At 38.9% G+C, this 18,009-nt stretch overlaps 1 protein-coding gene and 1 non-coding gene across 2 annotated transcripts; one reads left to right on the forward strand and one right to left on the reverse strand.

The window, feature by feature from the left end:
- Positions 1–1,796: 1,796 nt before the first annotated feature.
- Positions 1,797–15,922, reverse strand: LOC139739116 (tubulin alpha-1A chain-like). The gene is made up of 4 exons (XM_071649734.1): positions 14,514–15,922; positions 5,704–5,935; positions 4,812–4,960; positions 1,797–3,550 (listed from the first exon to the last, which is right to left on the reverse strand). Exons 1-4 carry the CDS (start codon positions 14,514–14,516, stop codon positions 2,570–2,572), a joined length of 1,365 nt encoding a protein of 454 aa, XP_071505835.1. The 5' UTR covers positions 14,517–15,922; the 3' UTR covers positions 1,797–2,569.
- Positions 3,877–3,951, forward strand: Trnas-gga (transfer RNA serine (anticodon GGA)). The gene has a single exon. It is a non-coding gene; the product is annotated as a tRNA-Ser (tRNA).
- Positions 15,923–18,009: the final 2,087 nt, after the last annotated feature.

Genomic DNA, 18,009 nt, shown 5'->3' on the forward strand with positions numbered 1-18,009 from the left:
AACGTTTTACAAGCTCTGCTTTTCAGTGGATCACTCTTTAACATTGCAAAGTGTACATTATTTTCCGGTTATTATTCGTACATTTATTTTGTTTAAATGTGCTTACGATAGTATGAATTGATAAATGTATATTTGTACTATATATCGTTTCATATTGTTGGATAGGAATAAATGCAGTGTATTTAATTGAATTGAATTGAACATCTACGGTATAAAAACAGCTGCATCGCTCATCGTTCTCGTTTTCTTCATTCACATATCAAATTAAAATGTATTAATATCTTTTGTTTTCCCTTGTTACTGTCATGGTTCTCTTTCTTGATTTTGTTTCTTCTTCCTCAGTATACTCAGCTACTTATATCTTTTTTTTTCGTCCATCTTTCACGCCGCATCTCTCACCCCTCACTAATGATTAAATGTGTGATCCGCATTATTATCCTGTTCTTGTTTCTCCAGGTCAAGCAAATTTCAATGTTGATAGGTTATTTCCATACATCTTGCTATACACCTTTTGTTGACATGATAACATTATGGTTCACTTTAATCCATCACCCATGGTAACAACTGAGAGTTATTGCTGTAGATATACGACAAGTGTGTCACTTTAACTCGTTTGAATTTAATTCAACATATTCAAAAACGGCAAATTGAATTCATAGGCCATGTAGTCGGTATAGTGATACCTAAGGTACTTACAAAACTTATATACAATAAACTGTCACATAACACAATTCACAAATTTTAAATGCAATTTACGTTGTGGAAGCGTAAGTTTGCAAAATTTTAAATCAGCATCAGCAGTAAGTAAAGTGTATAGTTACCTGCTTTCATACACTTATCGTTCACAAGTATTTATACCCACAACAACGCTTGCTGGAAGTAGGAATCATTTGTTTGTATTTTTAGAGATAATTGGTGTACGTCAACTACTCTTACATGACTACATTACATGTTAAACGTGTCCATGAATTAAATCTCAAGTACTGTATTGAATGATTGATATTGCTGCAGCGATAAGAGTGCTGACATGTATTTTAGGAGATAGAAATCCATTAATTGAGAAAGCGTCTTTGTTATTCGATATTACAATTTCAATCATGACTTCAGCATCGCCGCCCGTTTTGCCTGTCTTTACTCTGTAAATGTTATACTTGATCGTAAATGAGTCAACATGCTAAAGTTATGTACATGTGTCTTATCTCATGGTCTTCCTCAGGCTTTAAAAAGTAAAACTTGTAATGTGAAGACCATGCTTACGTCTAGACGCTGGGCTGACACATCGTTGGCTACTCCTTGTTTCCTTTGTGTAAAAAAAGAAGAAAGAAATACTAGGCCTACGGATGCTAGAAAACCTACGAGCGCTACAACTTAGTTTGATACTGTCACTGTCACTTAAGGATGCACCGAATAACTTTGTAGCCATCTAATGACATTTGATCTTCCGATAGTAGTCATCCACAAATCATATGCTTCAGTCTGTAATTCTTTGCATGATCAGCATAATTGTACAATCACTACAAGTGCTGTTTCAACAGCAATATATATAACTGCAACGAAAGCACCTTTTCTCTTGCCAATTATTCCTGTATAATGTAATGATAATCATAATAATGAAACTGAGTTATGCTTCTGAAATTGTTTAAGCAATCTAACTACTCGTAATAACAGTTCTATTACTACCACTACAGGTGCTATACTACTCCTGCTGCTGCTGCTTCAACGGAATTGTATTTTCAGGATGCATTCCTTTTGTTCTCTTCAGTGCAACCACTGTGTGATGTGCATAGGATCGAATAGGTTCTAATTTCTGTAAACAAGTTCTAATTCTTTGCAGTCACAACCGCAAAGGGTACCTTCAAACATTGCAAATATGTTTGAGAAATATAAACGAACAATATTGCACATTTGTATAAATCAGAAGAATAATCGCGTATAACATTTCATTAATACTATTTCAAGTTATTGATCAACTGAAAACGAGATGTCTACTCTTACTTAACAGTAATTTAGCTAAAAACAAATATATAAGGCAACCTCAGTTTCTTTCAGCAATGCCCTCTCATCTTTTACTGCTGAATGCGTAAGGACACACTAGAATGTTCCTTTAAAAAGGAAGACAAGCGAACGAAATTGCAGAATTGTCGGACGTGGAAGACGTGCGAACATTTCCTCCACTAGACCAAAACATGAGCGACAGAATAATACTGTCAAAATTGTGTAAACCTATCCGATATCGTCCCAACTGAAACACAGTTTTTTCACATGAAACAAAGAGGGCGCTCGATGTAATCTGTTTTTAGGAAGTATAATGAACAGATGTAGAGACAACAATAGCATCTATTTATAACTTCTTATTTCGTTACAAACCGAAGTCTGCTCCGCAGGCAGGTGGCTTACGTTGAAACGGTCATTTATTCTCGCTCGTACAAGTTTGTGAATGACACATTTACACGAACAGCTTTTGCTATAAACACAGCACACATACATGCAAATTTAGAATTAGATATCATCCAAATATGACTCTGTCATTTGAACGGAATGGCCTCGAGGGAGTTTGCGTGGATATCAATTATAATTCATCTGCATCTTCTTCCCCGTCACCAGCCGCGGAATCCACGCCAACTTCTTCGTAATCCTTCTCAAGCGCGGCTAGGTCTTCTCTAGCCTCAGCGAACTCGCCCTCTTCCATGCCTTCACTCACGTACCAGTGGACGAAAGCGCGCTTGGCGTACATCAGGTCGAACTTGTGGTCGAGACGAGCCCAAGCCTCCGCGATGGCCGTGGTGTTGCTCAGCATGCACACGGCGCGCTGGACCTTGGCCAGATCGCCGCCGGGCACGACGGTTGGTGGCTGATAGTTGATGCCGACCTTGAAACCAGTTGGGCACCAGTCGACGAACTGGATGTTGCGCTTTGTTTTGATGTGTGCAATGGCGCTATTGACATCCTTCGGCGCTACATCGCCTCGATACAGGAGACAGCAGGCCATGTACTTTCCATGGCGTGGGTCACATTTCACCATCTGGTTGTTAGGCTCGAAGCAGGCATTGGTGATCTCGGCAACGGTCAGCTGCTCATGGTAGGCCTTCTCTGCGGAGATGACAGGGGCATAGGTTGCCAGAGGGAAGTGGATGCGAGGGTATGGTACCAAGTTGGTCTGGAATTCTGTGAGATCAACGTTAAGGGCCCCATCAAATCGCAGTGAAGCAGTAATAGAAGATACAATCTGGCCAATGAGACGATTCAGATTTGTGTACGTTGGGCGCTCGATGTCGAGGTTTCGTCTGCAGATATCGTAGATTGCTTCGTTATCCACCATGAAAGCACAATCGGAATGCTCCAAGGTGTTGTGGGTTGTGAGGACAGAGTTGTAGGGTTCCACGACCGCTGTGGACACCTGAGGCGCAGGATAGATGGCAAACTCCAACTTGGACTTCTTGCCGTAGTCCACAGACAGTCGCTCCATGAGCAAGGAGGCGAAGCCTGACCCAGTACCACCGCCAAAGCTGTGGAAGATGAGGAAACCTTGCAGTCCCGTGCATTGGTCAGCCTGTAAGGAGAAAGAGTCACGTCATATTCATTTGCCTTTTCACATTTTGCTGTTTCAGTGTATGACATGCGTATTCATGTCTACGTTAATTCATGCATCCTCACAGCACTTCCGAAATTTCATTTTGACCGACGAAGTTGACATTAAAATTCATGAAATTCTTCCGTCGAGATGTTTTCATTGCAACTGATCGACAAATTGCCCCATATCGACGTGAATAAGCACTCTGAATTGATCAGTGTATCAATCATCAGTGTATCAAAATTTCATGAATTTGAATAATTACGCAGTACCCGCTGCATGCTATAAGGATTAGAACCAACACTTGCTGTCGGTGGTCTAGTGGAGATGACGCCTGTCCGGAGATCAGGAGGTCGTAGGTTCGAATCCTGCTCGAGTATGTACGCCCAGTGATTTTTTATCATAGCTACTACTAAAATACTACGAGTAATCCATTCAGTGCTTATTCACGTCGATGTAGGGCAATTTGTCAATCAGTTGCAATGAAGTTGACATTAGTCATGATTGGTGATGTAAGCTACACGAGTACTGAAATGATGTCGCTTGCCAATACAATGCTTTCCTCTAGTCAAGTGTAAACTCAATGTCATAAAGCAGTAATATGTTACATATTGTTTTCACTATGTTGGTGATCAAAAACATTCCAATTTGTCAGATGGTAAAATAAAGTTGCCGTGAAATTCTCATTTGGGAATATTTATGCACAATCACAGTCATCGCGTATGAAATGTATTTATGTATCTATTTACCAAAAGATACATGTGCCCTGCGTATATACCACGTGATTTCCCAGACAGCCTCAAACACAAACAAGTAGATTGGTTTTCAGAGACAATTCAAGAGCTAGAGCGAAAGTTTCAAATCTCAAGTTTCCTCTTCTTCAGGCCTACATGATATCTTGAGGGTGTGATTCAATTAGCTAATGAAGGTATAGACATGCAAATGTTCTGTTAAATCACACCAAAGTATGCAAGAATATGACGTGTTACTTTTCACTGAACCCAAGAATAGTATCATATTAATCTATATCAGACATTATAGAAGCGAAAAAAGAGAATTTATTATTTATCCTACTCAGGTCGCTCACCTCTTTGTGAGTAAAAAAAAACACACAACAACAACAACAACAACCACAACATCAGTGCTGAATGAATCACAATCCTACTGCTATTTCTTTTTGTATAACTTGGAGAAAATGGAAAGCGCAGCTCTGACATTGATGTTGGAATATCTCACTCACAAGTTTCCTGATCCTGTCCAGAACCATGTCAATTATCTCCCTGCCAACAGTGTAATGACCGCGGGCGTAGTTATTAGCAGCATCTTCCTTGCCTGTGATCAATTGCTCGGGGTGAAAAAGACTGTTGTACCGCCCTCTGCGGACTTCATCTGGAAAACAATGAGAAAATCAACAACAATAATGTATCACCAAGGCTTATCATCACTGCTGGCATTGATATCATCATCACAATGTTACCAGCGTCATCATTCCCCAGAAACATAATACATAAAGGTGAAAAGGATAATTAATGAACAATGTATTGAATACTGGCTTGTATCTGCGAGTAAGAAAAACATTAATTACTATCTACAAAATATTGTAAAAGAAAACTGAAAGAAGACCTGAAATGGCAAGCTAGAATAAAAATGGCTCTGCTCTTTGAAGCGGTCATGAAAAGCCACTGTGAAGAGTATTTGACGTGAAGGAGGTAGATCTCAAGGGTGAACTAATTGGCAGACGCTGACAGAACATGACCGATTCAGGGGCCGCGAAGAATGAACAGTCGGAAAAAAATACAAGAAAAATTTCAGATGCATTGCCTCCTGATCCGACCACGGACACTACGGTCCAAAAAAAAAAAAAGATAAGGACAAATCATGTAATATGTATGTAACTCTGTCATACGTTATCATTATAACTGACAACTTCCGACAATGTTGACTCATTGAGGAATTATTTGATTTCTTGAAAAAAAAATTATCAACCAGTCATTGATTGATTGATTGATTGATTGATTGATTGATTGATTGATTGAGGAGTCTACAGTAACCATAGAAAATTATTTCGTGCAGATAATCCCTGTTTTTATAAATCCCTATCAAGCAGTAATGGTTGATTATGCATGACTCACCGACCACAGTGGGTTCGAGGTCGACGAAGACGGCGCGAGGAACATGCTTGCCCGCAGACGTCTCGCTGAAGAATGTACTGAAGGAGGCGTCATCTTTGCTCCCCTCAGCCTTCTTTGGTACCTCTTGCATCATGCCGTCAGGCCCAATACCGTGCTCCAGGCAGTAGAGTTCCCAGCATGCATTGCCGATTTGAACTCCGGCCTGACCAACGTGGACTGAGATGCATTCACGCTGGAATTGAATAGGAAGATATCTGTGTTTTCGTGTAAAGTTTATATGGGAGTGTGTGATCTATTATAACGAACACCTGATAACGTTTGCTTTTTAACTTGTTGATATTCCAAACTTATCTTAGTTCAATTCCAGCAACATACTGAAAAACGGGGGAAAACCGGCCATCATGTAAACATCATGGAAAGCGGGAGAGAGCAGGTAAAGACTGTCATGTCGGGACAAACACACTGTGTGAAATATATGGACACACGCAAACACAAATCAAGTGAGAAGAGGAAAATTCAGAGGAATAAGGAAAATAAACATTGAAATCAGAGGAAGATGTTAAAATACATTGTATCAACATTTCGATTTTAAAGACAGAATTATACACATTCACATTTTTACCCGATTTACGTTACTTTACTTATTTTTCTTTCAACTTAAGAGTCTGTGGCTTTATCATTTCAGTACATAATCGCACATACATGTAAAGACATACGTTAATTAATCATATACATGAATACCATTTTTTCCCTGAGTATAATAAATACTAATTGTTAGAATTTGTAATCTTAATGTCTTAGTGCAAAATTTCCTGATTTGAGCCTTTGCACATGAAAAGATTTGCCAATTTTACTTCTACATTTGTTTTTCCCTTTTCTTTACTCCAACATTACATGCGTTGCACTTTAAGAAATAATCCTGCATGTGGTGCAAGATCAAATATTCATATCCAATGTATGTAAGATCACTTTGTCGAGAGAGATCTGCAAGTTAAGATGTGCGGTTTCTCTTCTCTTAGCGTTCCCATGAAACCGTACTGACTGACACCCGCCGACATTAAGGATGACTCACGTCGATTTCTAATAGAAGGATTGGCTGGCGGAAGGGATGGGGTGGAAATATGTAATGTGAATGTGTGTGTGTATGTGTGTGTGTGTGTGTGTGTGTGTGTGTGTGTGTGTGTGTGTGTGTGTGTGTGTTAAGAATACGAAATCGAGAGTTATCAAGACTTCAAACGTGTACGTTTTCCATTCTCCTCTACGAGCAATGCGCTGCAGCATCTCTGCTCTCAATTCCGTATGGCTCAGCTTCTGAGTGCTCTTACTCATGTGTTCAAGCAGAGTTTGTTCTTCTCTTCCATCAGGCGAAGGACAATATGAGCCTCTCCTAATCAAACTGACGGCAAATTTTGATAACTGAGGCAATTTTGCCTCCCTCTCTATTTACAAGGTGAAGAGGTTTTACACCTTAGCTGTACGCCTTGGCGTTTTACAGATATGAATTCTGTGAGGGATTTGCATTATCAGTGAAAAGCCAGAGAAAGTCCGTAGAGTGATTATGGATGAAATACATGTATGTATCCTCGAAAGGGAAGAGATGATAAAACAGGCAAAAAAGGTGAATGATTAGATAGAAGAGTTAGAAGAGTTAGAAGAAGCGTATTGCTGCAAAGGAAAAAAAAAGAGAACCCATTTTATAGTCTTAGCTCAAGTATTATTTTCAGTACAGGAAAGCATTAGATGCTTTGCTGAGCACTGATTCACATTAACACACAGTGCATTCTATTTATATAGTGTCCAACGTAGATCTAGACGGAGAGGGACAGTAATGAGAATGATTCATGAATTGCTAACCTCACTCCTGTACCATAACGTAACGTCTCGAATCGATACATCTGTTTAAGTCGTGTCTATGTCTCTTGTATCTTCCTCTTCCTTCTTTATATCTAGAAGGTCCATAGACGAGGACCTGTATTACTACCTTATAGTGTATGCAAGGGACACTGCGAGTGTGGGCATAATGCATGACACCATAAAAAGTGACCTTATCTATCGACATTATAGGCATTTCAATAACGGCCAGTGGTGTCATGTATGATTAGTTATGTTACAGCGACACATAATGGGGTGGAGGAGTGATATTATTTTCTGCTGCATTTCAAGCATACACTGTGACGACTCGCGGCGACGTGCACTGTCATGAGACGTACTTTACATGCACCCATGCACGAGGCGTTGCATGCTATTTATCAGATCATTTGAGTACTGTTGACATGAATGTTTCTCAGGTTATGTTTATCGATATATTGATATGGAAATACTTTGCTACTACTTCGCGAGTTATACTCAATGTTTGTTTGTTTGTTTGTTTGATTTATTTTTCTTCCAACACAATTTCATACATAAATCAAAATTATTTTCAGTAATATCACATGGAATATCAGTAAGCAGATTACAAGTACATAATTCAAAGAAGGAAAATTGATGTGTAAATTAATCGTATTACCAATTTTCCAAATAATTATCTGAGAAATTATGCGAAAGAAGGACTGCCACTATAAGCAAAAGCTTGAGCACGTGGCAGCCCAGGGACCTATCTACATAATACAAAAAAAAAATATATTGTTTGCGGAATGGAGAAATACTACAAAATATAAAACACTGTAAATACATTATGTTTTTTATATTCCTAGTGCATAGATACGAATAAGAGTAACGTGAAATATGATGATGATGATGATGATGCATGATGATGTTGACAGGGTAATGATGAAGAAAAATGTGATAATGAAGATGAAAGTGATAGTGGTGATGCTGAAGATAATGGGAATGAAATGAAATGATAGACATAGAAACATTGCGTATATTTATTGTAGTTTTAAATCCAATTTACAGGAAAAGAAATGTGATCAAACAAAACAAAATATATATTCAAATGCTATATTCATAGATTGTAATCTGACAGTAATGTAGTTTTCAATCTAGCCTTGAAAGAATATAAAGTTTTACATGATTTAACATAATCTGGGAGTGTATTCCAAAGATTTGATCCATTGTGTCTTATAGATTTTTGTGCAATTAATAATCTGGGATTTACTAAATGACAATTTTGCGAATTACGAGTGGGATATGAATGAACGGTGTAATTCAGTTTAAAGAAATCGTGAAAAATGTTTGGAAGTAAGTTGTTCAAATACTTAAACATAAAAAGCAAAGAATGTAATGTATTTATATCAAATATATTCAGTGTTTTTAACTGATAAAAAAGTGAACTGGTGTGGGCTAAGTATTGTGATCCAATACAGATGCGAATGGCTTTCTTTTGTAGTAAATAAATAGGGTTGAGTTTAGTTTTTGAACTTGTAGCCCACACTAGATTACAATACATAATATATGGTAGGATTAAAGAATTGTAAAGCATAAAAAGAGTATGTTCAGGAAGATAACTTTTCATCTTTGAAAGAACACCTATATTTCTAGAAATACAGGTTGTAACATAACGTATATGATCATTCCAGGTTAGGTTTTCATCAATAAAAATGCCTAAAAACTTAACAGAACTTTTACGTTCAAGAAATACATTATCAATCCTTATGAATGAATCCCAATGAACATTCACATTTATAATTTCAACTATTTACGTGAAGGTAAAAAGAGGGACAAGGAATCATTATGCTGTCAAGCTGTCATATCTCTGTTCATTTTAAAGAGAGATGTCAACATTCGAATTTTACTTCCACCCATTATAAAGAACCACTTTCAAATATCATAGGCTGTATATAATGGAGGTTTTTTTTTTATTTGTCTCTGTAGAGATCGCAGTGCTGTTGACTAATGCCTGTATTCGTGATTACCATTTTCTGTGGCTATGTTCAGTAGGTCAGACATCGATGTGAAGCATCTGCGGCTAATAAGGAACCTGTACTGGTATCAGAATGCTGCACTCAGAATAGATAGTGAGACCAGTATCTGGAAAGAGATCAAGGGGAGTTCGACATGGCTTTGCAATATCACTAGATATTTTCTCGCTGAATAGCGAGATGATAATTGTACGCGAAATGAAATGAATGAATTAATGAATGAAATATCTTTTTTTTTGTCTTGTTTTGTGATGTTTTGCTTTGTTTTGTTTTTCTTTGAAATGCCATGGGGGTGCTGTCAAGGGGATCCCAACGCAGCACCGGCCAGCCAGGGGGAGGTGTACAGCACTTAAATGGCCGAAACACTGGTGATCCCTGGTGTGCTGCTGACGACCCATGGCATTTGCGGAGTTAACATCTCTCCGTTTATTATCTATTATCTTCCTATGGAAGAAATGACAGTTTGGGGGCCAAAACGGAAAAATCTAAGATATGTCATTGAATCTGTCCTAGTAGCAGGAAGAAGGGATGCGTTGCAAGCACTCCTGAATAAGTATAGTCATCGAAAGTGAAAAACTGGAAAAACTATCATTAAACCTTGAGAAGACAGAATGTATGGTAGTTTCGAAGAAGAAGACTGCACGCAGTGGAGGGAAATGTAACAAGTTGAAAAATGCTGCTACCTTGAAGGTTTGATCACTGTAGACGGAATGAGGGATGCAGAACTTAAGAGACGAATTGCGCTTGCAAAGGAAAATCCTTTGACAATATAATTCAAGCAGCAGAAATGTGGTTCTTGAGAAGAATGCCCAGAATACTTTGGACTGACAGAATATCAAAATGTAATGAAGAAGTACTCCATACTGGGAAAAGACAGGTGCTGGAAGACCCTTAATCATGTTCATAACAACATACGGACAAGACAGTGGACTGACTGGTACCCTAATGTCACACACGGCCGGATTTCATACCGGGTCCATAAGGAATTAAAACCGTATCGACCCGGTTCGAGCCGTAGAGACCTGCTTTGACCTGCATCGTAACCCGTGTCAATTCCTGATGGATTCCGGGGGCTACGATACGGCGGTGAAAATTTTTTGGTCATGTTCAAAATTTTCTCACGGATTTCAATTCCGTCTTGATATCAGAATTGACCCGGTTCGAACTGCACTGACTCGCATCGAACCGCTGCAGCCCGCAGCGTAAAAACCGTATGGACCCTTGCCGTATACCGCATTGCCTTCATGCAACGAATGATGACAAGGTTTACGGTACGGGTCGAAGCGGGTTGAAACGGGTCGATAGGGGTCGAAAAGGATTCAGTTAAGGAATTTAAAGCGGATTTTTATACGGTTCGATACGGGTCAATAAGGTTTTAATTCCTTATGGACCTGGTTCAAAATCCGGCCGTGTGTGACTGTAGCATAAATTGCCCTCCATTCCGGGACTAATCCGGCTCATTTTTACTCTGATCAAATCCGTTTTGTGACCCGGCCGTGTGTGACTCTAGCATAAGTGGTAACAGTATAACAGTAATCGCACGATATGTTGTGTTTCTGTGTATACATGTTTTTTTTCTCCGATTATGAGGCACCTTAACAATAGAAGCTGCCAGCTTTCAAGTTTCAATTTGATTCCTTTCACCTGAAAAAAAAAGACTAAATAGCAAATTTTTAGTACTGTGGAACAGTATAGACACTTTTATTGTTTCCAAGAGCTTATGTTTTCTTAATGTCATATACCCAGGGCCGGCGGAGAGTTTTCAAAAGTGTGGGGGCCCACTTCCGAGTTTTATGAGCTAACAAACAAAACAAAAAAAAAGAAAAGAAAGAAAGGTCCTCAGCTCATCTCTCCCCTACCATTTCCGGGTTTCTTCAGCTGACAAGCAAAAAAAAAAAAAAAAAAAAAAAAAATAGCGCCACTTACATACTTCCGGGTCAAAAAAGTGTGGGGGCCCCAAAATGATGACACCTTATGTATTCCTTTGTATGGTGCACAAAATGTGTGGGGGCCCGAGCCCCCACGGTCCCTATGGTTCCTCCGGCCATGCCTTCCAAACTGTATCCATTACACGTTGCATATCTGCTTACTTAACGATTGATGATCGTATATAATAATATCAAGTTTTGTTTCTCTTTGTTGAATCGTGATTACCACGAATCCTTCACACCATGAATTCTCCATGGACTTTCTTGTATCAAGTTTCGTCATACTAATAATGTGATATGAGAAACTACAAATTATTGTTGCTAGAGAGAGATTTCAATTCAATTCAAGGTTACAAGACAGCATTCATCTGTGATATGATGGATATAGACGTGCTTGTTGTGGGGGAGGGATGTAAAAAAAAAAGTATTAACCCTAACCTAGCCTCTTGCTTCATTATTTGGCGCGACTGAGTGAATTAAAGTACAGCGATGGGACAAAGCGGGATGGAGAGATTGAGTGGCACTAATGTCCTACAGCCGTAGAGTCAAAGTACATGTACAGAGTGCAACGCTATTATCCCGTTGATTTACCGTCTGGTTTCATTAGAGGTCTCCTGGCTTTTTGGGGACCTACAGATATACAGGGACCCAGATTAAATACCAAGGCTATCGTGTATGATTTTCTTTTTTTAATGTCAACTGCTCACTATATGCTCTCTTTCCTTTTTCCTAACAAAGAAAATGTTGTTCTGGTGCAGAGTACATTATGTCAAGGTATCGTGTAAGTTACTATTTTCACACCAAAATATCCGCAATAAGAAAACCGTCCTTGGTATATCGTGTAAACTCTGATATCCAAATAAGGAAGTGATCAAGGTGAAAACATAAAGAATGATTACGTTAAACAGAAGAGAAGTGTTCACGATATTTGTCAGCTAATCTTGAGAAGATGTGATAAACTGGTTTGGAGGGGTGTCTGAAATACAGTAAATACGACAATCTGTCATCTCAATTCAACAGTCAAATATAGATTTAATTGGAAACACTTGGAACCTCATTGAAATAAAAAAAAATGAAAAGGAGGCAATTGGCAGACAATGAAGAATCAGCAACAATGCACCAAATGGCAGGACAAAATGGAATAAGCAATTCAAAATAGATGGAAGATATCGAAGATACAGGTACAATACGATAGAGGGGACAAAGAGGTGAACAAGTTATGGACGTGGTTCAGAATGTTTTTTTCTGAAGGATGAACTAAAAAGTTAAATTTCCAATCTTTATAGCGGGCAAAGTGCGAGACGCTATTGTGGCGCCGCGGGATATGAATTAGAATGACTTGAGAAGACTGTCTGTGACGGGGAGAGAAGAAGACACCCATCGTGATCATGACGATGAGTCATGGACAGTCATTACCCGTCTCTTTGCGGCAGCCCACCACGCATGCGTCATTTTCGGAATAGAGAGTCCGAGTGATGTATTATAACGACATCTTAGGCAGATCCTAACAATTCATGAAATTACTGCCATCGGGTTCTCACCTCATGTTGCGTAATTATTTTACTCACAAATGCGCATGAAGTTTATTTGCCTCTTCTTAACTTGTGTTCATGTATGTGTGTCTGTGTTTTGGTTAAAAGTAGTTGTTTATATAAAATTATCATCCCACTGGTTTACCAAAACGGTGTTGCTCATGCTGTTGTAACATGTCATTTAAACTGTATAGCTATAAATGTTTTAAAAGAATCTAAAAAGAAAATAACTCAAGCTGTGTAACAGAAAAAAGGAGGAAAATAGGGGTCATTTCATTCATATTAAACTTATATAGATTACTTATCAATTGTAGTTATTAGGAATATGAAGGGTCATATACATGTCCGTGTCTTTAGAAACAATACAGCTGTAAACACTGGTTTACCAAAATGATGTTGTTCATGTTGTTGTAACATGTCATTTAAACAGTACCAGCAAATGTTTCAAGAGAATCTCAAAAACTTAAGCTGTGTAACAGAAAAAAAGCGGAAAGGGGTCATGTTTGTAATAAGTAAATTGCTTTCTTCAGAAAATGTGACAATTATCATTTATATTCAATATATATTGTTTACTTATCAATTGTAATTATTAATGAATATAAAGCGTCATATACATCTCCGTGACTTTAGAAACAATATATTTGTATGAATATGTATATAGAAATACAAATAAGAACTTCCTTATCGGACGGTTGCTAGACATTCGAATAGAAAATCAGATTGGCGAAAGGTACACACCCATACTTGCACACCCATACTTACACACACACACACACACACACACTCACTCACAAAATGAACGGTCCGAGGGCGCGCTCTCAAGCTACGACAAGTATGTGTCTGGCGAACATTATTACAATGTCTGCAGTGCACCCACGACTCAAATGTGCACTAACCACGTCAGCAGATTCTCGCTCATGTGGGAAAACAGTCATGTGATGATTCATCGTGAAAATGTCTGACAAAACGCTGTACACTATAAGGAGATGGGAAAACATGTGATTGATCCCTCATGCAAAGATTAACCAAGGGTTGGAACGCTCCATAAGTACTTAAGTAGAAGGAATAGGAGATGAATAGCCATGATGAAGGTCAGTAGTAAACGCCAAAGAATCAAGTGGTGAGCAAATGCATCAGACTTCTCATAAGTCGTTCCCTTTTTTAAAGATTTGACAAGATCAGAACATCTATAAAACAAATCGAATAGTACATCTCATCTTGAAAGATTTACGTAGACTTGCTTTCTGTTGCTCCTTTTCGCAAAGAGAATATCTCGTTTTGTAAAAATCCAATTGTGTCAATGAAATGGAAAAAATAGATGACAAACCAAGCAACCAAGGACGAAAATACAATAATAAGACACTCCTGTCATGAAATTAGCATTCATGATTCGACTGCCACACCTTCTTGATTATTCAGACTTCAGCGCAGCACACGTGGCCTGCTTCATGGTCTGCACAATACACTACTCAAGGAGTCTCATGACTTACCATATTCGTCTTGTGAAGATATGAAACTCTTGAGATAAAGTACCGGTAGTCACAATCTCACAACTGAACGGAAGAATTAAGCTTGAGTCAAATTTCAATGTAGATTCTGTAGTCTTGATGAAAAAGGTAGTGAATTTCGTTTCTTGTAAAAGGGCGTGGACCGGGGAAACACTGCACAAATCTCACGAAAGCTGCGATGGCACGAGAGACTTGGCGATGAGATGAATCTGAAAAGCCGCGAGCTCCTTTCCTTCCTTTTATAATCAAGAAAAAGGAGAAAATGCGTACGACCGGCGTGGGCGGCATCATCGCGGACGAGTCATCCTCCGTCCGTAGGATTTCTGTTCTCACCCGCTAAACGACACGAGTTCCCTTTACTCATGTTGTCACCGAATAGGGCACTTCACATTCGTCCCATTCAAGTTTTGAAAAGATTTTGATGTCTGGTTTGAAATTCATATGTTAACATTTAAGCTAGAGACTGGGTTACTTGTTTTACCTTGTGGTTACGTTGATTGCTTGAGCTGTGTTACAGCTTTTACCAATAGACAATACAAACCGGCAGGTATATTTCACGAGTAAAACGTAAAATCATACAGGTGCTTCGCGTGTGTGCTCCTTGTAAGAATGCTTGTTTTAGCACCCATGTACAACGGTCTAAATAATCTTACCAAAATATGCAAAGAACGAGAACGTACGCTTTACATTGTGAAGAAACATAAGAAAGCACACATTGGAAAAAATAATGCTTTTTGAACCAGCATTAAGTATGATTTCAGACAACACATAAGAATAGAACAGTTTCATCGTATGAATGGACATGTCTCCATTAGGGTGATGCAGTAACGATACAACCCGAGAGATTTCTCGTCGCGAACACGTGATTAGAACGATTCTGTGAGTACTGAATGTAATGACCCTGTCAATATTGCGGGCTTCATGTAGACTCACCCATAAGTCATATCGTCGTGTATTTTGGGGTAAAGGAACATTTACCTCTCATAAGAAGGTTGATTTGGCTGTAATTCATTTCAATGACAACTCCTGGTTAGATTGTTTGTTAGTTTGCTTGTTTGTTTGTGTTTTTAGGGATGATATTGTTATATCTCCAGTAAGAAATCGCCTGCCAGGTAGATATTATCTCTAAAACACTGTAATAGCTAAAGAGCAAAATGTGATCAGTTGCTATCCGTATGATGTCCACTTTTTTCACGACAATGCCGAAAAGCAATTGTTCATACTGGTCACTTTATATAGAATGTTAATCATCAATGTGTTACCTACGCTATCACAATATCATTGATATGAGGATACAGTCGTTACAAGGAGGCTGTTCGAAGCAAAATCCAACAAGAAGTACAACTTTTTATTCTAATTTATCATTATCTATTTGACCAGGAAAGAACAATACAGTACACTGTAAAAAATGCGACATGCGACATGTTTATGAACTAAACACAGTGTTAAAAATATAAACACTTTGTTTAACATCTAAACACCCGGTGTGTATAGCACGTTTAAAGTATTGAGAGTTAAAGTGTTTAGCTTGGAGTGTTTAGTTCGAGTGTTTATTCTGGTCACGCTATGTTAATCTCAATATGTCCATATATATATGTATAAGTGTTGGAAATGGTGTGTAAATTGCAATTTCTAGTTTCCTTTTATCACGAGAAAGTGGAAACTGTTACGACATCAAGATGCACTATGAAATAATTCATGTTTTAGGCCTTTCATGGAAATGCCTAATCAATAAGGAAAAAGGATAACCTAAAAATATGTAACACAACTGTAATAAATTCATATTTTGGTTTCGCATGTACAGTCCTATATTTTAACTGCTAGAAAAAAAAATGGGAATTGCCTTTGTTAATGATTTCGTTCATGGTTTAGGGCATTACCCAAATGTTTGTTGGTTAGGCCTAAACACTTCTACTGTCAGGGTAAACAGACGCGTTTACATTTAGAACGCCTCGTAAACACGTTCTAAACACCGCACATGTTTAACATAAACACTGTGATACTCGTACTCTACAAGTCAGCAGCGCATGTGACATATGACGGCCGCGGCCACAACGCACGCAGTGGTGCCCTGTGCGTGCGCTTCTAGCGCACACTCGTGCTATGCATATTATGACCATAATCAATGCACAATTGGCGGGAAAGAAGATGTGCGCGTACGTACCTGTACGGATGGATCTGTCTGATTGGCTGGCTGGTGCTGCCCTAGCAGCGTGATGTGCGTAGGCCTACAGTACGTGCGCATTCGTTGCTTGGCACACTACACTTGTACGTGCACTGTACTTACGACTCGATCGACTGCACTGACTGCTGTTACTGCATAAAGCTAAAGGCCAAGGAGCGGATCTAGCTAAGATGGCGTCGAAGCGATAAAGTTCTAGCCTGGCCGGCCGCGTTTTTTTTTTAAGACGGCACAGATTGGGGCATGGCGCGTGTTAAACCTATGGGAAAAAACGTTGGGTTAGGGTTTTTGGTTATGGTTATGGTTAGGGTTAGGGTTAGGGTTGGGGTTAGGGTTAGGGTTAGGGTTAGGGTTAGGGTTTGATGGTTAGGGTTAGGATTAGGATTAGGGTTAGGTTTAGGGATAGGGCCCCCGATAGATTTTTAGTTTACCCAATCTGTGCCGTCTAAAAAAAACACGCTGGCCGGCCTGCATGAAAGCGGTAAGTCTGCTAAGCCTGCTAAGTCGGTGAATAACAAGATTTAGTGCAAAATTACCCTCGTTTAATGTAAAACTGTAGTAGGCGTAGAAATAGGCTACGCCCTTAAAGATTTTGCTCGTTTGTTTTAGTTTTCTATTCTAACGGCTAACGTTTATAGAACGGGGAACGCCCTAACTGCAACGTGTTAGTGTTGTTAACGTTACAATAGGCCTACACTCTACAGATTACCAGTGCCGTAGTTATGGGTAAACTCGGCCCCAGCGGGTAAACTCACTGTATCTTTTACGAAGTTATGAAGTATCTTTCATGTGAATGACGATGGGTTAGTGACTATATTATGAGTGAAATTCAGTTTTATTCCCTGTAAATTCTTCATAACTCAACAGGTGGTGAAAATTGAATGTAAAGCCCGTAAGAATAGGATGTCTTGGAAAGGGATGCCGATGACACCAAAGTGGGTGACGATGATGTCCTGACGACTGTATAAATTCTGCAAGACATTACCTCTGCTGGCAGAGAACGAGGCATGCTGCAGTCAGCAGAGTAAATCAACTGGGGATACAGTTGTAGTACATCACTGTATACTACCCATGTGGAAAGTGGAAATCAAGTAAGTACTCAGAATTGCAGAGCCAATTCAATGAATAGTATGTACTTAAAGGGCATGTAAATGATTTTCTATAAAATGCAGATTTTAGATGCTTTACGTTCTTCTGTTTGTTTGTCTGTTTGTTTGTTTTGTTTTGTTTTGTTTTGTTTTGTTTTTGTTTTGTTTTTATGGATTCAGTCAACTTCTTTGCTACCCATTCATTTTC

Source organism: Diadema antillarum, unplaced genomic scaffold (genome assembly GCF_040938485.1).
Source record: "Diadema antillarum isolate AM-2024a unplaced genomic scaffold, OU_Dant_1.0 seq00000783_RagTag, whole genome shotgun sequence".
NCBI classification, from domain to species: Eukaryota; Metazoa; Echinodermata; class Echinoidea; order Diadematoida; family Diadematidae; genus Diadema; species Diadema antillarum.

Bases quoted from the DNA above. Each gene is read 5' to 3' on its own strand.
- LOC139739116 (XM_071649734.1), bottom strand. The intron at 4,961-5,703 runs GTGAGTCATGCA...ATTGTTTTCCAG, and splicing joins CCTCGAACCCACTGTGGTCG to ATGAAGTCCGCAGAGGGCGG. The intron at 3,551-4,811 runs GTGAGTGAGATA...TTCTCCTTACAG, and splicing joins TGGACAGGATCAGGAAACTT to GCTGACCAATGCACGGGACT.